The sequence below is a fragment of the Macrosteles quadrilineatus genome, unplaced genomic scaffold (assembly GCF_028750875.1).
Source record: "Macrosteles quadrilineatus isolate MER2022 unplaced genomic scaffold, UCM_ALF_1.0 Scaffold_2__2_contigs__length_208266976, whole genome shotgun sequence".
NCBI classification, from domain to species: Eukaryota; Metazoa; Arthropoda; class Insecta; order Hemiptera; family Cicadellidae; genus Macrosteles; species Macrosteles quadrilineatus.
In genome coordinates, this window is record NW_026542595.1 from 168,693,764 (window position 1) to 168,720,579 (window position 26,816).

At 34.9% G+C, this 26,816-nt stretch overlaps 1 protein-coding gene across 1 annotated transcript in view; it reads right to left on the reverse strand.

Moving 5' to 3' along the window:
• Window positions 1-26,816, reverse strand: part of LOC128988082 (uncharacterized) — a 317,631-nt gene that overhangs the window by 6,358 nt on the left and 284,457 nt on the right. The window contains exons 4-5 of the mRNA XM_054409279.1: window positions 17,434-17,536; window positions 1,481-1,627 (exon numbers count right to left, since the gene is read on the reverse strand). Coding sequence (XP_054265254.1) covers window positions 1,481-1,627; window positions 17,434-17,536 — 250 coding nt within the window. The remainder of the gene's footprint in view (window positions 1-1,480; window positions 1,628-17,433; window positions 17,537-26,816) is intronic.

Sequence of the window (26,816 nt, forward strand, 5' to 3'; positions counted from 1 at the left end):
GTCAGATAACATCACAATCACAACCAACTGATTAGATATCCACTCACCTGATACGGGTTAATAATCTACAATCCTGAGCACACCCTTCTGATTGTGGTTGTCAAATTATTTTACCTTTTCTACAATGATGATGAAGTTTTTATAAATCTAATTGTCAGTATAGTTAGATAAAATGGCATGATACACGAAATCAGTTTGTTAAAACGCAGACAGGAACCATATCCTTATTTATGAAGCATACTACAATACACAGACAGTTCTAGATATGGAAACGTAGAGTCAATTGAGAGCTCTGCAGCAATAGGTCATTCATGTATCACATTTTGAATCATAACATTTAAACCTGGGCTACTCAAGTCCCCCAATCTAATCGCATCAGTAGACCAGCAGGTCTCAGTGTCAATATATTTAAGGATTGGTGGTGATGTTTAAATTATGAACTGGCATAATAGCCACCAGCCATCCAGCCTTAAACACAACGATCATTCTCTACGCTGATAGCAAACCCTCAACACTTTTATACAATCACAACAAAGAGTTGAAAAAGTCGCTCTTTTCCATACTGAAGACATCTACAATATAATACAGTACTATCAATGCACCAACAGACTCATCAAATAACATTTCTAAAAGTATATTCCAAGAAAATTACATATATTTTTGTGATGAGCAAATTGGCATGATCAAAACATGTTAATTCTAAAATATCCTTGAATTATGTGAGGAAATCATGTAGAGAGCATTATATATTTTCTGATTTTATATCTTAATTTTATGAGCACCCTGCACCCGCCTTGGGAATACATTATTGCGTAGTTCTAATGTCAACTGCTTGGAACTCTTTTTTTTAAAGTGGGTCTTGTACTCCTTCATCCATAATGATTTTATATTAAAACTAGAGGTCGCTCAGTGGTCAGAAACTTGACTAAAAGTATGTATTGTGCAAACTTCCCTATTTTCACCCCACGCTGTAAATAAAACATGTGATTGGAATTTCTTCCATTTGTTTTGATTTTCTGTTTATATTTTGTTATTGTTTCGTCACCAACATGGCCCATAAGGCCCATGTTATTTTTTTTAATTATAAATAAATTTTTTGTGTTTATTTTTTGAGCTTATTCTAATTTATAAAGGGATTCTCCACATCTACAGGCAAATATCTTTCTAACTATATGCATAATTTTCCCTGAGATGCACAGGAGCTGAGAAAAAGTGTTGTTTTATTTTTGTTATTAATATATAGAATTAGCCCCATGTTAAATCTACATAAGAAAAGTTTAATTTCCATTTTTTACCCAATTAACATAAATATATTTACAAAATACAAATGAAACCTGCACATATAGGACTGATAACCTTTCTTTTGGTACAACCCGCGTGAAAATCAGTCCAGTAGTATGGCCAGGCTAGCTGCCATACGTTTTGCAAAAATGTTTTAATATACAGTATAAGATATATTTTATCTAGGAGATGAGCCTACCTTCCCCGTCCTCACAGGTGATGTGACCCTTGTACTCAGGTACGTAAGGCCTCAGCACATCCTTCATCAACACTTGGAAGCACAGCTGTTCCTTGGGACAAAGCTTCTTGAGAATAGTCCCAGGCTCAGGCCCTGCCTTGAAGTTGCCTGCAAACATAGCTCTGTGATAAAACCTGTCTTGGAAATGTTTGATGGGTTCTTGACATGTCAATTGTTTTCAGGATCATCTGAGTAGTATGAACATCTGGGGATGATGAAAGTGATGTATTTTGTGTACAGGTGTGTCTAAGGTGAATGTGTGTGTAAGCAAGGTGGTTGTGGATGGAGTGAGATGATTAGATGATCTCTTTTACTGATTTATCAGCTGTTCATTTGAGCCAGAACTATGTATTTAAAGTAGTTGAGTTCTCTTTTTCTATGTTATGAGAGGTCAAAAATAAATCCAAAACATTAAATTACCCAACGGCCAAGTAAAGTGAAGAAATATAGTAGCGGTTTACATATTCCAATGGCGATTGTTGATTAGTCATTGTAAGTCACAATTCTGAGGTGATAGTAAAAAAAAATAAATGAAAAAGTATCTCTTGCAGACTACAAGACTTGAACATTCCGCAGAATGTAACTTGTCTCGGATGTAAATGACTCGAAACGTGAATAAACTGAGGGAACGGAGCTCGGAGGAAAAAATGAACATGAGGCAAGAAGCTGGGGTAATCCAGGTCGAGATATATCGGGCAATTTAAATAACGATAACAAGTCACACTAAGCTGGAGTTTGCCACTGAGAGACATAAATAAGCATTAGGACAAGTCCAGCAGGATGAATATCTACATCTAGTGATTCACATAACCTCTACTAGTTAGATCAGGCTTAGCTCTGATGTCACAGTTGTTTATCATGATAGGTACACACAGTCTATTATGTTTATAATTTAAATGCATATAGTTAGTAGTTTTGTTCAGTAAATCCAAGGATAAATCATATACTCCGTTATAAATTTATCATTATGGCTCAGCTCGGTCAATTTTCAGGTATGTCCAATATTATTTGGAGGGTTTTTTGATACTTACTGTTTATTTTTTAAGATTTTATTTTTTACTACAACAAAATGGTTTGAACAAATGGAACAATATAGAATGTTGAATATCCTATGCTATATTACTAGTCTACCAAAGAGTAAAACACACTGTACAATTCATTTACTCAAAAATTTATGAGAAAATCCATCATCAGCACACTAAAACCTTTGACTAATGATATAACAAGACATACCATCCTCATGTTAAAGTTGTCACCAGTAGTTTTAAAATCTAATTGCGATTACATATAAATCATTACTAATTTATGTTGAATATACAGACTTTTAACCAAGCCAAACTCATAGGACCGCTTATTGTAAGCTATAGCACCATTTTGCCCCATTTACTATCTCAGTAACAACAATAAAGTGGAAAATATAATGTTATACACTAGCACACACTGTGGCTGGCTCACAGAACCATGTTTAATTAAAAATTGGCGACACCTGGTTCATATAGATGGGATGTCTACTTCAGTTTCCCAAAGTAATGCTCAAACATAACCAGTGAATTTTACATTCAAATTTGTTTCAGATCTTGGACCTACAATAGGAGTTTTGAAGTATACTAGTATCCTGTTACTAGCGAGAGAGTATCCAGTAGTGTTTAGTACTAGAAGAAACAAATATAACGAATATACGATCAAATTCCAAATCCCAAACACGTTAACAAGCCAAAATTCCTTGTATACCTCTGACTAAAGGTATTACAAGCTTCTCAAGAATGAGATCCACTCTCACACATTGGTGTCAAAACTCAACAGAATTCTGGGTATGTCAAACAAGACAGTTGATCAATCATTGGAACATTTTTGTGAATCTAAAATCCCACCAAGTAGCCTGTTGAATGTCTAAGGTTTATGAATTTCTATTTGGCAGTGGATTGTAGATCACTACTGAGAGTCTTTGTCCCCACCTGACGGTTCTCCATCTAATCCTGGCAAACCCGTTGAGTTAACATCCAAACCTAAAGAATCCTCTCAAAAAGTAAAGGATAAAGTTGTTGTTCCTATCAATCATGGAAGTTGTTGCCTTGTGTCCGAATCCATTAATCCATCCAATGAAGTCACTCAATCTAATTCTAGCAAAGTGTTAGTAAGAAAAGGTGTGTACAGTTAGTCAGTGACAGTCATGTGAAAACCAACACGGATTTGTGAAAGATAGATCTACGATGAGTGCAATGTTTGCCCTCATTGATGACATAGTCTGCTCTCTTGATAAAGGAAACTGTTCCACGGGACTGCTTTTTGACTTGAGTAGAGCTTTTGACTCTGTTAATCATGACCTTCTAATAGAAAAATTACATAACTATGGGATAAGAGGTTTGGCGTTAGAATGGTTCAGGTCATACTTGAGGGACAGGAGGCAGTGTGTACGGGTATCGTCAGTCGATGAGCATGGATTTCTGCGGCAATTCAATTCACCTGAGAACTATCTCGAGAGGTGTGCCCCAGGGCTCCATCTTAGGCCCTACACTTTTTCTCCTGTTTATTAACGACTTTCCCATGGGTGTTAAATCGGTTAGGACCATTCTTTATGCCGACGATACATCTCTTTCCTTGTCCAGCCCTGATGTAGAGACTCTTGAGCAATTGACCCTCTCTGAAGCCAACAAGCTAGTTCAGTGGTTTGAGAGTAATCTGCTTTCGATAAACTCTCAAAAGACTCAACTTCTCAACTTTCATATCTCTGATCGATCTTCTAAGTATTTTAGTTTTCACTTGGATGAAGTTCCAGTACACCCAATAGAGAAGACACGGTTTCTTGGGCTGATCTTAGATGAGAAAATTAATTTCCACGACCACATACAATACGTCATCAATAGGGTAAGTTCAGGGATATTTGCAATCCGCACCCTTGCAAAGCTATCTAAGCCCGATGTCCTTCTTTCTGCTTATTACGGTCTCATCTTCCCTCATCTCGTGTACACCTTGCCTATCTGGGGGTGTGAGAACAAAAGAACTCTGTTTTTATTCCGCCTTCAAAAGAGGGCAATCAGAGCCATCTTTTCAATGAATAGACGTCAGACTTGTAAACCAGTTTTTCTATCATCCGAAATATTAACGTTCCCATGTCTCTACATCTACAAGACATTATCCTTTCTGCACCAAAACACTGGCAAGTTTAACACTCCAACAGACCATCATTATAGTTTGAGATCCACAAATACCCTCCCAGTTCCTAGACACCACACTTCCTTCTTTCAAAACCATCTCCGATATAATGCAATAAAAATGTTCAACCATCTTTCCTCTCACCTCAAAGCAGTATCAAACCATCTGAAATTTAAAAAAAAACCCCTTAAATCTTTTCCTTTAAAAAAAAGCTTATTACAGCGTCCGTAAGTTCCTGACTGACGGCTGAAAAAAAAAACTATCAAACTTGTTTGATCATAGGTATCCTAAGTGTAAAAAAAAGAACAGTTATTATTTCTTATTTAAGTCAAGAAACTGCATGTTTTGTTAATGACATGACCAATGCATGCAATTGTTATTTTGGTTAAATAAATGACTTATGACTTACTAACAGCAAAATGGACGCTTTTCAAACCAACACAAACCAGCACTGTAAGCCCCCCTTATGTAGAAACACAAGAACACCATGTAAGTGTATGTGTATGTATTAACCACCTTCAGGTTTCCAGAAATGGAGTTAAGGGAATCTTTGAAGCCAAAATAACACAAAATAAAGGTTCTGCATTTATCAATGGAGTTAGTTAATCATATTGATTGTTCAAGTAATTTTGTCACAAAGCAGTATTGTTTTACTACTATTATCTTTGATAAGATTAAATAAAATTATAGGAAGAACAAACCACATTGATATTCCTGAACTTTTTGCACAAACTTTAAGAAATTATTGATATTTCAATGATACTTTTTTGTCATATAATTCAAATACACTGTTCAATATGTTTGAGCATTTTCGTTTAAGAATGCAATTTCACCCATTTAACAGCAATGTATTGAATTACATAATTACAAATTCGGCTGTCTGAACTCAAGGCTTAAAGTGAGAAGACTCCGTCCGTCAACTTTGATTAGCTATTGTTGATGAAGCGGTGATTTGTGTTACGAAATAATTAGATTGCGTCACTCCCCCCCCCCCCCACCAACAATTACTACGTCTGCGCAACCTATGGCTGGTGACTTACTGTGCCTTCTGTTCAGCGTGGCAACTATGTATTGTCTAATGTCATATTATAAGATGTGTAAAATACATTAACGCTTACTATTAATATAGAATACCATCTTGTAAAACCTCTATCTATGATACTCGCGTCTTAAGTCTTGATCCTACTGATACGCTGGTTAATCACATGACAGCGAATGTAAAAATGGGGTACTGTAGAATATAAGAGCCCTGAGAATGCCAAAAAGAGGGGGATGTTGTGACAACATGCGCTACAAAAAATAAGACACATTTGGAGACCACTCAACGAAATGTAAGGTAATGAATATTTAGTTTCGTGCAAAGACATTTGTGGTGCCTTAAATTCACAAATAGTTTTAAACAGGGCACCATAAGCGATTACAATCTAAAATAGTAAAACACTAAACAAAATGTATAATAAACTATACTGAATGTTGAAAATATTTTTGAGCTATGTCTATCACTTTAACATCTGTATTTAAATATATTCCTCCTGACCCTATCAATTGTTTAACACGGGCCATCCTTCATTCAATCAAAAGCTCTTGAGCCAATCAGCTGCAGGGCTCACTTCCCGGCACCTGCCGTTCAAACTTCAAATACAACAGTAAATGTTATTTTACTTTTACTAGAGGTCGCCCCGTGCTCGAAAACTCGACCAAAAGTATGTATTGTGCAAACTTCTCTATATTCACCCCACGCTGCAAATAAAACGTGATTGGAATTTCTTCAATTTGTTTTTATTTTCTGTTATATTTTGTTGTTATTTCGTCACCAGCATGGCAACCCATAAGGCCCATGTTAATTTTTTTTTATTTTAAATTCATTTTTGTTGCTTATTTTTTAGCCTATTTTAATTTATAAAGCGATTCTGCACATCTACAGGCAAATATATTTCTAACGGTATGCGTAGATTTTCCCTGCGATGCACACGAGCTGAGGAAAAGGTTTTTTAATAAACATGCTTGTATATTATAGAATTAGCCCCGCCCCATGTTAAATATCCATAAGCAAAGTTGAATTTCTATTTTCGCCCAATTGACATAAATATTTTCAAAATACAAATAAAACCTGCACATACAGGACCAGTAACCTTTCTTTTCAGCTCTTCATGATGAATCAATTTAAACTACAAAATCGTAGTACTGTAAAATTGAACATATTTGCACATATCACAAAATTTCACTCCAGCATCGCCATTTAACATATAAGGCCAATTCATTGCCCTCATAAAACAACAGTAAGATAACACAACACAACAATGACAATAGCACTCAAACACACAAATAGAAAGTTAGTGCAAAATCAGTGACATGCCATTCCAAATTTACTTAGAAACCACTTTTAGTACAGACAACAAGGCCTACCGTACATAGTCACTTTATGGTTGTGTGGTTGTGCTGCAGATTAGATAGGTAACCGACGAATAGAGGACAGGAATGTTAATGTTAATGTTGTGGATAGCCAACTAAGGCACGTCAGAGTTGCGGTGTTGCTGCTAACTGGACATGAGTTCATGGAACTGATGCTGCGGGGCTGTCTGGATATGTTCTGGAAATGTTCGACATTTTTAGAGACGACCACAAATAAGTACACACAACTAGTCGAGTACCACTGGGATTGTTAGTACTTTTAGCGAATGGCATAGGGAATAAGCTATTACCGTAGTACTCATGGTAAGACCTGGACCCGGGACCAATTTCCTTCTGAGCGTTTTGAGGTCCCTAGAGGCCAAACACACCATCCGTTCAGATTCATATCATATTCCTGCTATTTAAATAGGGAATAAAAATAAATGTGATATTTTTTGGGAGATATCTTTTAATGTAAATCCAATCAGGCAAATGGAAATTCGCTTAGCCTTTAGGTTCGCTGTGGAGGGTTTATTTATGTTTATTTTATAGAGTTGTGTTTTTTTTTGCTATTTGTGCCATGTGCTATTTTTTTTTTTTTTTTTTTTTAGGGAACGGTCCAAAAATTATTACTACGGTCTAACAAACATTCGTATTATCGGATGTCGACCTTAGCATAATTAATTAATATTCCAATAATAATCTGCATCAGGCGAATATTTTAAGACGAACACTACAAACAACAACCTCTTGGCTATTTATGATGACGATGGTTTGATATCAGACTACTTGCAAGTTTACAGGTAATATATTTTTAAATTATTTTGACGTTAATGCAATGACAGTGTTTTATACATGTTTTAAGAGAAACGTCGATGGAAATTGGTAGGACCAAGTTTTATTGCTGCAATACATCAAAATATAAACGAGACCTGGGGTGTCTAAAAATATTCACAAATCAATAATAGTTTCATTAAAAAGTTCATTTTAAATTTAAAATTTTTATTTTGTATAGGTCTACCTATTAAATCAAACTGGAAAACAGTTTTTGAACCTTAAACAGCAATTTGACTAATGCGTACCTTAAAACGATTAACGACTCAATGGAAACACCTGTTGTGCTGTGTGAGAGATAATACTTAACGTAATTGGTTGACAAACACATTGAAATCGCCATTAGTGCAAAAAAATCAGTTTGGCAAAACTAAAACAACAATGGAATTGTTTTTTCCTACAGTTACCTAACAATGTACATGTTCTCTCACTGATTTGAGAAAGCAAAGTGGCCAATTCGCTCATCAGTGAGACAATGTTAACATTGTCCCACTCTAATTACTTTGGCTCACTCCAGATTTGCAACGTGAAGGCACGAAATAGTGAGCGCGTAACATGCAGGCAACGTCGTATGCGCGCGAAATACGTTGGCAGCACTGGCTGTAAATCAGCTGGTCAGCTGTTGTACTGTTGTATTTGTCACTTCACATTAAATGTTATATTAAAAGTTCACTTCTGTGTAAAAATAGGTTATGTTTCTTCATGTTTCTTCACAAATGTTTTTGTTTTATGGTAACTGTAGGAAAAGTATAATGTGCAACTCGAGTTCAAAGTACAATTGCCTCACTCGAGAAACCATTCCTCACTCGCCTACGGCTCGTGAGTAAGGATTTCTCTCGAGTGAGTCAATTGCTCACTTTTCTCACTAGTTGCACAAATAACTATTTTCTGTCACCATCTCTCCCAAGTTGCAAGTTAACTTAGGCTAACATGTTTTACTCAGTTGGGTAGATCTGATTCATATTTACCTTACATAATGATAAAAAGTTTACTCAAAAATGCAAAAAACATTTACACTACAATGTCTTAAAAATCGTTCTATACGTTATTAATTTACTTTGAAACGGTACACCGACACCATAAAAATAAATGATAAATACAAACATATTATGTTTTCTTCCATTTGCATTTCGTTGGTAAAGACGATTAAAAAACAAGGAATCCAAAAATTCTGTTGGTCCCACGCCTATTTCAATGACACTTTCTTTAAAACCCCATTATGACATGTTTAAGCACGAGCCGCAGTGTGGAAAGTTTACCGAGTGCAGCAAAAGCACCTTGCACTCGCGTTACACATTATATTTTTCCTACAGTTACTATAAAGCGTATACATAATTAGTCTTTCAAACACTGTACAACACGTTTTTATGTTAGGTTAAAACCAAACATTGAACGAAATGGGAAACGCTGCACCAGCTGATCGTAGTCGTAATAGCCTATATAATTTTCAAGCGTACACCTATTACGTGCCTGATAATAGCTCGCTGTTTTGTGTTGTTTGGTAAGAATACTGGTGTGCGGCAAAAGTAAAAAGTGTGCCGCAAAAGTAAGAAGATGCAGCAATTAGCAACTTTCTGTGCTATAATCAGTGCAAGGAAGGCACGAATGATTTTTAACACCTATTTAGAGCACTCATTAAAGCGCTCTATTATGTTAACACAGCAAAACGACCGAAATCCGTCAGCGTTTAGAGCGAAACATGTAGAGGCTCGTAAAATGATAACTGAAGTTCACGGGTAAGTAATATCTGAGGAATGTACTGTGAGGAATGCAGACAAAGTAAACATCAAGTAAAAGTCAACTAAACTGTTGGAAGAACCAATATAAATTGTAGTAGTTTGAACCCAAAAAAATCGACGTCTTGTCTTTTCTCAAGTAATGGAAACTACATTTGGAATATTCTTTTATTGGGACAGCAATTATTATGCTTGCATGAAATAATTTCACATTAGAACTTAAGTACTGTGGCAAAACAACAAGCAATGTAAACAGTCCGAAACCAAATATAATCTCTGTACGATATCCATAACTTGTGCATTCTTTATTGTCTTATGATGATACAAAAATGAAGTGAGAGGGATACCGCAAGCCCTCTAACCTAACCTAACCTAACCACTTCCACCAGTGCGTGCCGCTGCGGTGCAACTGCTCGATATAAAGACGTAATTTGTCACCTGTCAGCCACAGATAAGTGCAAATAATAACCAGTATTATAGAGATAAGTGGCAAATTAATAGCAGCAGCGCACCACTTGATAACTCAGACTTGGATATACGACGAGCAGTAAATAATGCACAACTTGCGACTTCAAACTGATTGTTTCCATCCTCGATATGATAGTTTTAATGACCAACCAGCTTTACATGACCTGTAATGTAAATAATACGGTATGCTAAATGAAATAAGTAAACAACGACAAAAACAGACACAAAAAGTTATCTTCAAACCGGTTAATTTGGAACTACTAAACCAATTCATCAGATATTTATATTAAGTTCTAGCAAGCACATTTATAAATTTCAAGACGAGTGTGAATTAAAGGGGGAAATTCCATCTTTTACATCTGTTTACCACCCTTTTGGTAAACAGTAGTGTTGTTAGACATTTTTTATTTACTTTTCGTGGAGTTAATAGATCGAAAGTGAAAACCATCTGACCCTCTTGGCCTCAAAAGAGTTTACAAACATTAATTCGTCACATAAACCTATAAACCATTTAATGACGTTTGGGTGATTTTCTATTACAGTAATAAAAACTTAGCAACACAAGGGGTTCAGGGCGATAAAATGTTTATGGGGAGTTAACTAAAAATACTACAGCGAGAAATCTGAGTGCCTCAGTCAAAACATTGCAACGTTCACCCACACCCCGACGTTAATTTTAACGGGAATACAAGGCTCCTTTGAAAGTCGTTGAACAATTTATGGCTATAATCATTGACTAAGGAAATAAAAGTTTCCCTTTGTTTCCCTTGTCTGTGCTATAAGGTAATAAGGTATAATAAGGCTATAAGGTAGGGACAACACTTTTTTATAAATTGGTTATCTGTGATTGTAAATATGGTCCCTTTTGTAAATATGTGGGAGCGACGTAAATGAGGGTGTGCTGGATTTCATTTCTGCAGCTCCTGGGACTGGGCAAGAATTATAAGTTCTTCAAGAAAACTAGCGTTGGAGTGAATATTTTTCTGATTAATGTTGTTCCTAATATCCACAATGTGTCTGTGTTCAATAATGCAACTTTTTAAAATGTTGGGAAGAATCTACTTTTTGTTGTAATTTATTCTTTAATTCGGTTTAGGATTAAGTTTTGTCAAAAAAAGTGCGCAGGTCAATAAGGTAAGCGATTTTCTAATTTCCAATATAATGCATAGTAATTATTTCAATCTGCAACAAGTGTAACCAACGTCTTTTGGAGGCACCCTTGTAAAATGCTATCATCAAACTAGGATATGGAACTTTAATTTTTCAAACGCACAATTTTAAAATGTGGTTTGATTGTGGAATGAGAAAATGTTAGTTAACGCACAAAATTTAAATTCAAATGTATGATTATATACAGTACTAGCAGAAAACCCCGGCTTTGCCCGGGTATTATACAACGTAAAATAAGTGGTTATCGAATTATGTTTTCTGTTATCAAAGATGGACACAAATCTTTACTATTAAATCTAGAAATATGTTAAATTTTCTGTGTAGCACACGATTCCTTAAATTGCAACTAAAATATTAATAGCAATTAAATTATCCAGCTGATCATAATGTAAACAAATATGTTCTTGATAAGGACAATATGGGAACTTTAAAAGCCACTGGGTAAGCGCCCAAGGGACTTTTTGAAAAATGTAAGGTAACACAAAAAAATTTAAGGTGTGCAAATCTACACACCTAGACGAACATTTTTGTATATATGTAGGGTTAAATATTAAAACACAAAAAGCCTTATTGTTCACAAAGTAGTAAAAGTTGCATAACGGAACACCTAACACACCTGCACACCTGGCAGACCATCATTAGATAGTTAAGCTGATGTTAACGAATACGCGACGTTTGCGTACAGCGAAATTTGCGTACAGCTGGAATTTAACGAAGACTGCGTACAACAAAAAAAGTTGATGTTTGACGAGGGTGAGATAAGTCCTGACCCTTGAAGCAGTGGAATTTGACAGGCGAAGTTTGCGTACACCTCCAAGAACCACACCTTGGTGTTGATTATAAACATTTGACTAAAGTAAAAGCCAGTTATTACAGATTACAAAACTTAAAAAAATGAAAGTATCGAGTTTTGAAATTACTATGTAGATAAATAAATGTGTGTAGATGTAACAGCCGCTTATACAGTACTAGACAACAAATTCAAGTCTGGAAATGTATAATGCGGCCTTTCGGTCTTTTCAGGTGTAATCCCATATGCTGTTCTTATCATGTACAATCTTAGCGGCCACTATTTACATCAAAGTGATTTGTAATGTACAATATTTACAGTTTCCTAATTAAAATTATTTATCGCTCAGTTCTGTTAGGTTTGTAGGTTTAACTGCCCTGTTATCATGGCTAAATGTATAGTAACCATCCACTGATAAATACAACGTCTCAATCCCTTGTTAAATATATTTAACTGTAAAAGTTATAGTAAAATATAAATACTATTTTTAACACACACAAATCTGGGTTTCAATCAATGTTACGTCAGATAATAACGTTGAGCTACCATTAAAAATTATTAGTTAGGAGACACTTTATTTTGGGTACGTAATGATTTCTGGTCGCTATCTAAATGTTTGACAAAAGGATCGAAAGAATAAGCAAAAACACTAGAGACATAGATCCAGGTTTGAAAGCGATATTACCTCCACAAACTTGGGTAGCCACTAAGTATTAAAATAATCAGAACTGTAAATAGGAATAAAACTGATAGGCCGAAAGACTGCTTATATAGGGTGTCCCACGAAGGGGTTTAAACGTTTGATTTTATATTGCGTGCCCATTCATGCACCGAACTTTTTTAAACTTTACACAATTTACAAAGTAGGTTCTAAAAATATTCTGGAAAAATTTCAACTCCCTAACCTTAGTATAAACGAAATGGCGGCATATTGAAAAAATTACCAATTTGCTTCCTATAAAAAACTACTTTCATGATTTATTATCTGATACGTTGCGGTTCTAACGCCCATTGTTGAAGAACAGCTGTTTGATTGTAATAGTATATTACGTTACTAGTCCTGAAAATAAGTGTTTACCGGACGAGTGTGGTCGTTCCCGTGCGAGACGAAGTCGAGTACGGGATTACCATACGAGTCCGGTAAACACATTTTGGACGAGTTACGTACGATAGTTTACGCCATACTACTTAAGTCGTACAAATCCTTATATATTTCCACCTACTAAAGGACTAAACATCACCAGTCATAACCTCTAAGAGAGGTTATGTTTTTGTTTATAACCAATCATTGCCACGCAAATACAGTATAATCAGCTGATTGGTGTCCGGTAAAACTCATTGCAGAACAGTATTACGCAATGAAACCCCATTTGAATAAGCTGGCGGCAAACAGCTGTTTTCTGGACTAAATCCTTGCGTGGGAAGTTCGTCAAAATAATGTAGTGTGGCGTAATAGTATATTACGTTACTAGTCCTGAAAATAAGTGTTTACCGGACGAGTGTGGTCGTTCCCGTGCGAGACGAAGTCGAGTACGGGATTACCATACGAGTCCGGTACACACATTTTGGACGAGTTACGTACGATAGTTTACGCCATACTACTAAATCTGTACAAATCCTTATATATTTCCACCAACTAAAGGACTAAAAATCGCTAAACCAACTAAGTAGAGGTTATGTTTTTATTTATAACCAACCACTCATTGCCACCTAAATACAGTATAATCAGCTGATTGGTGTCCGGTAAAACTCATTGCAGAACAGTAGTACGCAATGAAACCCCATTTGAATAAGCTGGCGGCAAACAGCTGTTTTCTGGACTAAATCCTTGCGTGGGAAGTTCGTCAAAATAATGTAGTGTGGCGTAAAATGAGTTTTAAATGAAAAGGTCTTGTCCCATTTAACGGTACCAGAAATGAATCAAGCAATCTTTCATCAAGATGATGCACCACCTCATTTCGCAAATCCTGTCAAGCAATTACTAAATTGCAACCTTCATGGTCGTTGGATTGGTCGTGGAAATTATTTTTTTTAGATCGGCCACCCCGACCACCTGATTTGACTGTTTGCGACATCTTTTTATGGGGTTTCTTGAAGGAACAAGTTTATACCCATAGCTTCAATAATGATGAGGAACTAAAACGATCAATAGAAGAGGAACTTCTCCGGATACCGCAGGGTTTCTTTGTAAGAGCTTACGAATAATTTGTTACGCGCTATTATCAGTGTGTTGCTGTGGATGGATTACAGTTTGAATAATTTTGCACATTAAGGTTTTTGATTAGGCTATGTTCTAGTTTTTTTTTTATTTAAGTCATATTGCCCTGGAAAGTACCGATAAAAATATTTTATAAAACCAAAAATACCTTCTTTAATGTTTTTAAAGCATCGTTTATTCAATATGCCGCCATTTTATTTCTACTAAGGTTAGGGAGTTGAAATTTTACCAGAATATTTTTATATCCTACTTCTTAAACTGTGTAAAGTTTAAAAAAGTTCGATGCATGAATGGGCACGTAATATAAAATCAAACGTTTAAACCCCTTCGTGGGACACCCCGTACATTTCCAGACTTGACAAATCTGTCTAGTAATGTATGAGCGGCTGGTACATCCAACAATCAAATAAGACCAAGTTACATCTACTTTTATGTATCTACATAGTAATTTCAAAGCTGGATATTTTCATTTAACAACCTATATTTGGGATATATTATTTAAGTATTATAAATAACGTAATTATTAAGTGTTGGTCAGTTACACTACTTAATATAGTTTGTAAGTTTTATGTATTCAGTAAGAACTGATTTGTTTCTTAAGTTAATAATCAACACCTAGCCGTGGTTCTTGGTGGTGTACGCAAACTTTGCCTGTCAAATTCAACTGACACAAAGGTCAGGCTTTGTCCCACCCTCGTCAAACATCAACCTGGCTAGCTGTACGCAGTCTTCGCTAAATTCCAGCAGTACGCAAATTTCGCTGTACGCAAACTTCGTGACACCGATGTTAACAGCATAACCAGTAACCTGTGCTCTTGATTTTGCACGGTACCGTTTGGTGGGACCTGTTTAGTTGGGGTAGCGTATTAATAATATAGATAGAATGTCATTACACCTTAATGTTGTAAGACGTTAGGTTATAAACTATAATAGCACCTAAATAATACACCCCTTCCCCAAAGTATATAGGTTACTTTACTTATATTGTCACATTTGTATGACGATATATTTATTAAATTTTCTAGTACCATAATTAAAATTTGATCTTAAACATACTTGGACAAGTGATATGTTTCGATATCCCACAAAACATATAGATTCAGTATGTACAAAACTTGAAGAAATAGTAATTTCAACAACCATAATGATAACAGTTTCATTAGTTCTAAACTCGGTTATGTCTACTCATTTGTGACGTAAAACGGATCCAGAAATAGGCTTAGGGCACGACAACATCCGGATAACCTGTTACACAGCTGTAAAAACAAACTTAATCTTCTAAAACTCAGGATTGACTAAAAATGATATGTACTGTACTACAAACTAACTAGCTGCTACCCACGGGCTTCACCCCGCTTGACTTCATAAGTATTAATAAAACTATTGATTGGCTAAGTTAAGCTGAAATTAACAAATCAGAATACAGTAATACAAACAAATAATCCTGGTTTTAATAAGGTAATAAATTAAAAGAATAATACAGATAAGTACAGCTGAGGTATTTTTAACATTAGGTAATGGAAAGTTCCCTTTAGAAAGCAATTACGACCTTAAAGGGCAATTTATGAAATAATGGATAGTTTTGCGCAAGGTTTCTCGTCATGACGAACATTTTAAAGTATATGGATTATGGGGGTGTGACTTGTAGTTTTCTTAAAAGTTCATGGGTACTTTGGGCTTTATTTAATGGATTTCGTAGACTGATTTAAAACCATCGTTCCAGGTATACATACAGCATGAACAGAAATGGTGTAATAGTAGTGAAGCAATATGTAGTAAATATATGTGTAAACTTTACACAATTTATAATAAGTAACACAACATTCTATAATCAAAGCCTATCTACGGACATTTTAATATTTTTAAATCAGCAATTGTTTTTAATGCGTTACGTTTATAGCACACGTTTTACTAAAGGAACATGCCAACCCCGGTATTAAAATATTCTAGAACATGATAGAATATCTGACTACTTTGAATTGGTTTAACCGTCTGTGGTTTAACTAAAAAATCGAATATTTATAAATCACTGGCTGGAAATGGAGCCCAGCCACCCTAAGCTATTGGTCTTTTAATGAAGTCCTAATAACTAGTTAAACTCGATTAGTACTACTACTACGTTTTATCTATGGTATTACTGTAAGTTTACAAAATGAAAATATTGGTATTCCCCCTTTTTTAACTGCGTGTTTTCAAATTTACTTTTTATCAATGACTTGCATTTATTTATTCTTTGTAACGTAACGACCCAAATCCAGGCTTGTTACAATGTAATGTTGACCTTTTTTAGATAACAATAATATCGATAGATGATAGTTCAATGACAAATCGCATCACCCTTGTCGAATTTGAGCACAAGCAGGGGCGTCGTACGAATAAAATATTGGGGGGAAACCTTGAATTTCCCAACTATTTTATCCAATTTTACCAACTATGTTGAACGAATTCCCCAACTCTATATTACAAGGATTTCCCAACCAATTAATATTAGGTTTTTACCATTAAGAAGGATATTTTACCTTTAAAGTATCTTTATAGCTGACATACACGAATAACAACAAATTAAGGTTTTTCTCACATTGAGTTGACTGCCTTTCTTCATTTTTTATTGTCTGAAGTGCATCAACAAATGTTCACACTGTAGGTATACTGATCAAAAAAACATTAAGTTTATAGCCTCGTAAAATAAATTTTTGTATCAACACTAAGGGGTTAAAGTACGGGTATCCACGCGCAGCTAAAAAAAAAATGTCCCTAAAAATCTTGAATTACTGTGTACTACAGATACGTTACCATACTTACTCAACATATGAAATTTCCGACACTTTGACTTCAATTATAAGTTTAGGCCTATACTTAAGGGCAGATGTATGCTTAGTTGAAAAATAATTGTTTAAGTCAACAGTTTTAGTGAAGTTTCGAACCGAAAATCCCAAGTCATACCTTTAAATACACAAAAATTCCCAACTTTTACCCTTTTCAAAGATGATTAGGGGGGCGCTCCCCCCCTGCCTCCCCCCCCCATGAGCACAAGCACTATCCACTCGTTACCCCAGACAAACTTGTACGTATAGTATTTTGCAAACATGAATAAGAAGCCACTTTAACCTCAAAATAAGCATGAACCAAGCATTCCACCTGTGTATTCCGTTACCTTGGTGACCGGCGAGCTGTACCCAGGGATACCTCTGCTTCTTGTACGTCTGGAAGAACGGCGTCCACTGAACAATGTTCCTCAACTTCCGCCACCCCGAGGGCTGAAACAAGCACATCCGGTGAGACACAGAGTAAGACATGAGGAAAACATAGAGGAAAACATTATAGAGCGTCACGCTTAGTTTAGACGTTGACGTGTGACATTGATAAGTGTGAGCTCACGGCTTAAACTGACTCCGGCGTAATAACATTGAGCTTCTCACTTCACTTTGGGTAATGCATAATTACCTCTATTGTTTAAAGGAAAAAGGTTATCCATTCATAGATTGTATTACAACTCCAATCGGTTACTACTGATCTATGATAGGCCAACGACGAATAAACAAGACATACTCAATAATTTATTTGAATATTTTTAAATAACTGTACCAACTCAACTGACCCACCGTCATTGTCACTTAAGCAGAAACATGACGATTTAAAAATACTTTCCAATATTACATATAATATATAGGGTGTTCAAAAAAGGTGGGGACATAATTTACGTAGTGATATTCCTTGGGTGATATTATTCTTGATAAAGAGAAAATCAAGAATAACATGTTTTCCAAAATCGCTTCGTTAACCAGATATCCGCCATTTTAGGAGGAAACGAAAAGGAAACAGCTGAAATATTACGATTTTTAGTTGTTAAATAGGGGAAAACCTGACTAGCTTCTGCCTTGTTCTACCCTATTTTACAACTTAAAATCGTAGTATTTCAGCTGTTTCATATTCGATCTTTTTGAACTTGGTATCGTTTGATAGGGAATTACAAATGCTAAAAAAGTGTTCTTGGTACCTTTTCATTAAATCAGCTATTTTTGAGTAGTTTAAGTTTTAAAACTTAAAATGGCCACCATTTAGAAATTTTAAGTTGAATCAAGGTGAATTTTTTTCAACATGGCTTCTAACTTAAAATACAAACCAAGTTTCATAAAGATCGGTTGAAAAAATTCAAAGATAAAAATTTGTATGTAAAAAATACAAAATGGCGGATATCTGGTTAACGAAGCGATTTTGGAAAAATGTTATTCTTGAATCACTACGTAAATTATGTCCCCACCTTTTTTGAACACCCTGTATTATTTTCAAGATATTTGTGAAAGAAAAACATATTCTGGTGTCGCGTACGCCGGTGCTTCCAACATTTTTACAGAAGCGGCATTTCAAACGTAAGCAGACGTCATCATCAGTGCGTCACTGATCTTCCTTTCTTATTCGGGTCGGGGAACGTACCTATAAGATGTATCCCCAAAACATAGGCACAAATATATAGAAACAATACATATCTGAGAATAAACACGCAATATCTCGTCCAAGAGGTTCACTGTACACGATCGTACACGATAGCAATCAGCTGTCCAACAATGTACACGTGTGGTCCGCAAGTACCATCAATACCATCAGGGACAGATAACAATACAATAGCAAATAGCAATAACCGTATAGCAGACTACACTGTAGACGTAGGTACTTGTTGTGCAGTCGTTGTAGGTAGTTATCGATACGATCGATAGTAAATATCGGATTGATGTTGCGTTGTAGGAGGTTCTGGGAAGTGTGGATTTATCGATTGGTTGTAAATCTAAGATAGCGGTAGGATCTAGTGATAATAAGGATTACAAGTTGTTGTCGAGATCAAACATTATCGTTGTATGTTATTACTGTACTTATTTACTACATTTATTGCACTTTCTTACCTATTTCGTTCGTATCCGATGAACATATTATCTGTAAGGTCCACAACATGCCTCCAAGTTCCAATTACATTTTAGGAAATTAACATTTTAAAATGCGTATATATTAAAACCATCCTATGAATAGGCAAGCATGTTTCTTGAAAGCCTTTTTTTCAAAACGTGTGCATCGCAGGGAAAATCTACGCATACTGCTATAAAGATATTTTCCTGTCGATGTGTAGAATCCCTTTATAAATTAAAATATAAATTAAAGTAATCATAAAAAGACTACTTGGATTGAAGACGTAAGTAAGGTATTTAACCTATTATTATTATTATTATTATTATTATTATTAAATTGAAATAGGCTCAAAAACGAGTAAAAAAGGAATGTAAAATTTAAAAAAAATTGTCCTTATGGGTTGCCACACTGGTGACGAAATAAAAACAAAATATAAACAGAAAATCAAAAGAAATGGAAGAAATTCCAATAACATGTTTTATTTGTGGCGTGGGGTGAAAATAGAGAAGTCAGTACATTAAATAATTTTGGTCGAGTTTTCGATCACTGGACGACCTCTAGTATACTAAATGGTGCAGTGACTGTTTTATTAAATTTAAAAAGTTGAATGATATTGCGATGACAAGAACAGTGATTATCCAATCTATCTCCTTTAGGAACTACCGCAGAGTCTCGCTCATACCAACATCAAATAGGCAGGGTTGCTCATAAAATATACACGCAACAAGATGGATATTTTAATAATATCAATAATATCTTAATGTTATTACAGAACATTGAGAGTTCTAACTATGAAAAGTTAATGTTATAAGTCTGTCTAAGATGTAGGATGAAGGACAAGTCCAAAACCCCGGAATTCTGCCATGTGTAGGCGATTAGTTATTCAGGTCGTAGATATTTTTCTCGTCATCTGGTTTCCATCGACAAATTCTCACTTTTAATGTTTGACAGTTCTTAAACAATCCGTAAAAAAATATTGAAGTGGTAATATGGAAATAAGTAAAATGATACACATAGTAAAGTAGCGTCATGATTCCAAATCAGTGTTTCTCGAATTGGAAAAAAAACCGCTGTAGGTATATCGGAAATATAGAGGTCCTCGACAAGTAACGTTTCCACAATATTTCTTTTTAAGTTTCGCTGCAAGTAGCTGACCAAATAGCGAAAATTTATTATTTATTGGGGTTGTTGGAAGTTTCTTCTTTCAATAATCAGTTACCATTTACTAACTACATACAACGACAACGTTCTCTATCTTGCCCATTTATCTGTATGATAACTGAAACCTGAAGATTTTAATATTTTCATACATACAATTTGCCTATAGTGTTATATTAGTACTTACGTCATCCATGGTTTTGATTTAATTTCTTATCTTGAATTTAACTACAGTATTTGTAAACACATTTATAAAAAAAAATATAATTAACAGTAAATAACCATGAAATGAAGAATACCGTGAGTAACGTAGAAAGGTGTATAACAAGAAGTGACTAAATCAAACATTCTAAACAGAAGAATTTAGGAATTCCTTATCACATTGATAAAGTATGATAAGCGCAATTATCTATGAAGCAACTCAGGGCATTAAAGATTATCAGTATTTCCATCAAAAACCATACCTGAATTCGTATATGGTGCATTCATCAAATTAAACAAAAGAGTGAATGTGTATAACATTAAACATTATAACATATAATTCCTATGTTGTAGCCAGGTTTAGAATAGAAATGAACTTAGTTGAGTTTTTGAGCCACTGACAGAGGAAACTGTTGTAAAAATGTTTATATAAACCTCTTTTTATTCCAAACTAAACTGAAAGGTAAGCTTATTGTACACTGTTTGTAACATCAACTATCAGTGACAAAACTAAGTGAGAGCATAGAGTAATGGACGATAGGCCTAGAGCACTCTCATTGAACTGGGTATTTTTTTATTACAAAGAATGGGTCCATATGATGTTAAACTTCAGTATCCAAGTCAATGGTTCTTGAAAGGGCCTATTTCAAATCAAAGAGACTAGCGTGAAAGAGGAAACAAACAACTTTGGATACAAAGTTGCAAAAAAAAAAACTGAAAATTGACTATGTCCAAAACTCGCCGCCGCCAGTGGGGCCCTCGCACGGCGCATGTGAGGCCATTACCACGATGAATGGGCCCCAAAACACATACCGGGCCCGAATGTCCTCGCTATTAAACAAGCAACTTCAGGCTGATTGTGTGATTTTTCCGCGCGACTTTATTAACCTAATTATCCAGGCCCCTTTGGGAGATAGCCATCTGGAAAATGTTGATTGGAACTTTTATTTGGTGATAAATAACATTCTTCCACTCCCCAACTTGAGATTAAAGCTGTAAAGTAAATTAAGACATTGTATTCTAGACTAATCTTATATGGCCAGAGAGTTAATTCAGGATCTCTACAGAGTCCGGTTCAATGACGGCAACATTTTAATGTGCACATAAAATACAGCAAGTAAGATTTTTATGAATTCTCAAATACATTTAATGTTTATATTTTTAGTTGATTACATAAACGAATAAACAAAGAGGTAAATAAACGAAATAAAAATAAATAAACAAACAAAAAGGTAAATAAACAAAATGTATATTTTTCCGTTTTAAAGGACAAAGCGGCATTGTAAAAAGCTGTACTAGGAGGTAATTAATAGTAAATCTGATAAAATCTTCCGTGAAATAATATTCTTCCCATCCGTAAACCATTGTTAAATACATTTGCTATAGCCTACAACAACTTTATAATATTAATTTTTACCGGTAACGGGAGAGGTAATCGTGCACGTATTGGGCGAAACCACCAATTTTATATTCCAACATATAAATGAGTTAAAATTATAATCTACATTATCACTTCCTCCCCTATACATAGTAGAAGAAAGTATTGTTATCGTCAAAATTTTCTGAGTCTGAGTTTTGAGTGGATGTATCTGTTTTGGCCCCCCTGAACCCCAAAAAGAGGTTTTCGAAGTGATGTTTGTCCATGTGTGTGTGCGCGTGTCTATCTGTATGTGTGGATGTGTACAGAGCTACAGACCACAGCTGTGGCCCGAATTTGATGAAATTTGGTATTTAGGTACTAACATAGATAAAACTAGTCTATGGTACTAATTCATGGTATCTCCAGGTGTTCTTTTTATATATATTTTAAATCTGTATATGGTTATCTTATTTTTCTTATAAAACCGCATTAAATAACAGACAAATCTAATTTTCTACAAAATGGCCCGAACGGTTTTGGTTAAAATTTAGTATGTTATAGTCCTTTAAATTATAAACGAAATGGTAAAACTCCCATTCCTGTATACATTACGGTTCAAATGTTGTTGTAACTTATGTTATTTTCTCATAAAAACCCCCATAAATTAAGATAAACACGGACACCTACTTATGATAAAGTTTGTTGACAAGCAAATTGTAGAAAACATGTGTCAGATTGCCGAACCCGTTTTATTCGAAACACTAAAATATTCACAAAAGGTTACTAAGACAATGTTATTGTGTATTGTGAATCCAAGCGCAGTGACTACAAACTAACAAGCTCACCTCCTTGTTGTCAGTGTTTGACGAAGACACTGTGCACCGTTCACACCACTATGTATGTTACATTGTACGATGGCTGATGAAGCTCGGCAGCTGAGCGACACTGACACTGAGAGTTAAGTTTCCGCGTCACTCTACGTCATCACGGTTATGATTTACATACTAAACACACGTCTGCCAACTACCTGTCTATCACCGTCCCTCCTCGAGCCAAGGTCTAAACTGTTGAAAATTAGTATAGTGATCAGGTATTTTAGTGTTTGTAATTGGAATTTTTTACTGTATTTTGTGTACTGGTCAACATCAATACACGCTGTTTGCTGGATTCCATCCTTTTGATTGTGGTAAATGAAAGTTCACGTCTGGGTTCAGTTTTTCGAGTTTCAACCAAACGCGAGTGAAGGTCTATTCACATTTAAAGACATATCAGTCACAGTCAACCAAAATTTTCTTTAACGGATGTTCTATTGTGTTTTATCTACACTTATCCGGCGCAGGTCCGTCAGTCAATTTCAGATTTGTTTCCGCCGATATTTTTGGATTGTTCGGACGCGTGGACGTGTTTGAGGTTAGAAAATAGTGCTTTTGTTATTTAAATGATTGTGTTTATATGTAGAGTACTGTTTGTAATAATCAACAAGATGGACGATGAAAATTTGATAGAATATAGGATTTTAATTTAAAAATTTGACTGTAACACTGTAAATGAGACGGAAGACTGACTAAAACAAACCGACAGAAAGTTGACTGAGGATTGCGGATGCAACTGAGACTAAACTGTGACTGGACTGTAACGGAACTGTGACTGGACTGATATGTGTGAATCGACCTTTAATGTGATACGCCGATGAGACTTGGAACTTGATGAAACTTGATGAAACTTGCTTACTTTGATTGAATTACGATGCAACTGTTTCTGTAAAACATGTTTCAAGTTCAGTGCCTTTCACACAATAAGAATAAAAATAATGCATTTTTGTTACAGAAAAGCGTTACATAATTGTTCATTATTTATCTAGATATAAACAACAATTATGCCTCGTTGATAAGTTTTGTAAAGTTGGTTTGTTATTTCGTGATTCGAGAATAAATTCCCTACATAGACTAATTAATTGATTAACAGAGAAAGAATAACATGTACATGAGACTTATATGAACGGGTTGTGTACCCCCTCCCCCATAAGGGTATTTCGGCGTTTGTTTCATACTCTGTACATACAATACGCAATTTAAATGTATCAGAATTGCTGAGTTGTAGGAATACTTGCCGTGAGCGCTGTACACCTGTGTCCGTTGAAGAGGCAGCCCATTACAGTACTGAGTGACCGACTGATAATATAGATAACTGGACAGACTGACCACGTGCTTGACACCCGTCAACGTCAACATGTCACAGCGTCAACCTTGATTGACGCCCAACATTGACGTTGACGCCGCTTCCGTCTTTATATAATATTGGATCATTGTTATATTGCCTCGAAGATAAAAAAGCTTATTTTGCGCCTTGCGGGATGAACATAGCGTTTCTTATAACTAGGGGTGATGAAAATGAAGACAGTTTGTATTTACATCAATCGTTTGACAGCTAAAATTGTTTGGTAGAAAAAAAGACTGAAAATTGTTTGGTAGAAAAAAAGACTTTAAATTGCTATTGTATGAGAAAAGCTTTTAAGTTTTTAAATTGTTAACCTATTTAAAAATATGGTTTATCATTTATTTGTACACTTGTTAGTATTTTGTGTTTTGTTTGTATTTTGGTTAGGGAATTTTCCAAGTGGCAATTTCAGGCAAAGATGACTTTAAGGTAAATTAGTATTTCTGAAAGAAACTATTACAACTAATTGTGGAACAGTTCTAAGGCGATAAATCTTAAAAACGATATTATCTAAATATCAGTAAATCTATGTCGGAATACAAAATGAATATTTAGAACATATTTAGAATATTCGTTGTAACATAGAACGCTATGCCAACGATATCAAGTATTTATAATTATTACTAGGAAAGAATACAAATAATTCTTAAGTCATAACGTGTAAACTACAGTATACTTAGTTAGTTTTAATAGGACAATTTTATGTTACAAATACAAAAAGTAAATTGAGTTAATAATTTTAATAAATCCATATATTCATCACTATATCGGTAAAATAAAAATCATAAATACAAAATTATGTACTAGCAATATTCTTTACAACTCTTTTAACAAATGTACTATATACACAAAATACGATTATATACGATTATACAACAAAATACAGTAATCAATATCAGTAAACATCCATTCAAGTAACTGTTATACAGGTGTTGCATAATTGCATGATAACACTGACGTTTTAATAACACGCTATTTATTCAACCAATGTCACGTAAAAATTCTTCAAGGCAAAACTGAAAACAGAATTTTAAACCGGCAAAACTTTACTACGAACTGAAGATTCTTCATAGAAATGTCTAGTTAGATATAATTGTAGGGAGATAAAATAAGACAAGATGTGGGAAAATTGTGTCAAGGTCACGACAAACATTACTCGTACTGTATGAACAGAGATGGAAGCTTTTAACAACTTCCACCTATGGTAAATATAGATAAGAGAGAGCATGCCACGCGCCGCTGCGCATATACGTGGCTTTAGAGTGTAGTGTAAAAAATAAAATATCCTGGCCTGTTTTACCCGAAATATAATCAATACCGTATCATCATTGACTTTTTACAGCTGAGTAAACAGTCTAGAGATCTACGGATATATTGACGATGCAGATTCTTAATCTGTACTTGTACACTTTTTCAACTTCCACTACTTGTTAGTGATATCATTGACTTTATATCTAAAGTCAATGGTGATATATTGCACTATTTAGTGGAAAACTACATTTTATTACTGACGTGATGGTCAAATTGCCTAAAGCAAGTAGAACTAAAGTTAATTTTTTGTAATTTTAAGTAGTACTAAACATTAAATGCTCAAATTGTAATATTTAATTTAATGCGTTTTATTAATGGAAAATTCCTAATAGAGTGAACACTTATTCGAAAGTTTATGTTCTAAATAATATAACATCACAAATTTTCCAAATCTGATGATACAACCACTATTAAACACATAAACAAACAGTTCTATGGCTAATCGAAACACACACGCATCATTAAAACCAAGCGAGATAAGAGGCAATCACATATTTGTAAACAAACGAAGGCGTAAACAAACACAATACCTTTCTAAACAACATTAGCAGAATGAAGAAAAACTGTGACATGTCTGTTGAACAGGGGACTGCAGGTCTCTGGGAGCTGTTATCTACAAGGTTGTTATCAGCTAGGTGAGACGTCCTTGAGTGATGTACTGATAACAGATATTGAATGAGGAGCGATGAATGACTCAATGTCACTCTAGGTGAATTTGTGGGGAAATGAAGCTGCGTACGGAGAAATTCATGATGAGGTCAACTTTACGAGAAATCGTCTTACTTGTAACGAGGAATTTTCTAACATACTCGGAGCGTCCTCGTATAGAATACTACGTTTCAAAGAATAAAAATAATAAGGGACGTAAAACAAAGTCCCAAGAACTTGACTGGCAGAGTAATTGAATGAGAAGGCTTACGATAAATCAGTTAATGACACTCTAGTTCTAGGATAATTTATCTGAGATTTAACTAGACAAGTAGAAATGAATCTTAGTAAAAAAATACGTTCAACCGTAATGATTACGTAATTATAATGAGTACCATCAAGATTTGTTTATGCGAAGGAGTCGTAGAATAACCCGATACATATGATAAACATAAAAATTGTAAGTGACTACAAACTAAAATCCCAACTATTGTTCAAAGAGCTGCGAGAAGGTTAGCGATGAATGACTCAATCACAGTATGTGAATTTGAGTGACTAACTAAATAAGGGACAATAAAGCTACGTAAAGGGAGGTATTCAAACTTGAGATAAACTTTAAGAGTCTTTTAACAAGACATTTTTGAAGCTATTCGGAGCGTTCTCGTCGATATGTAGGATCGTATCCCAGTTCCGTCACTTCTAGTGCAGTTCGTTCTTTTACCAGTTTACTCCTACTTCGCTTG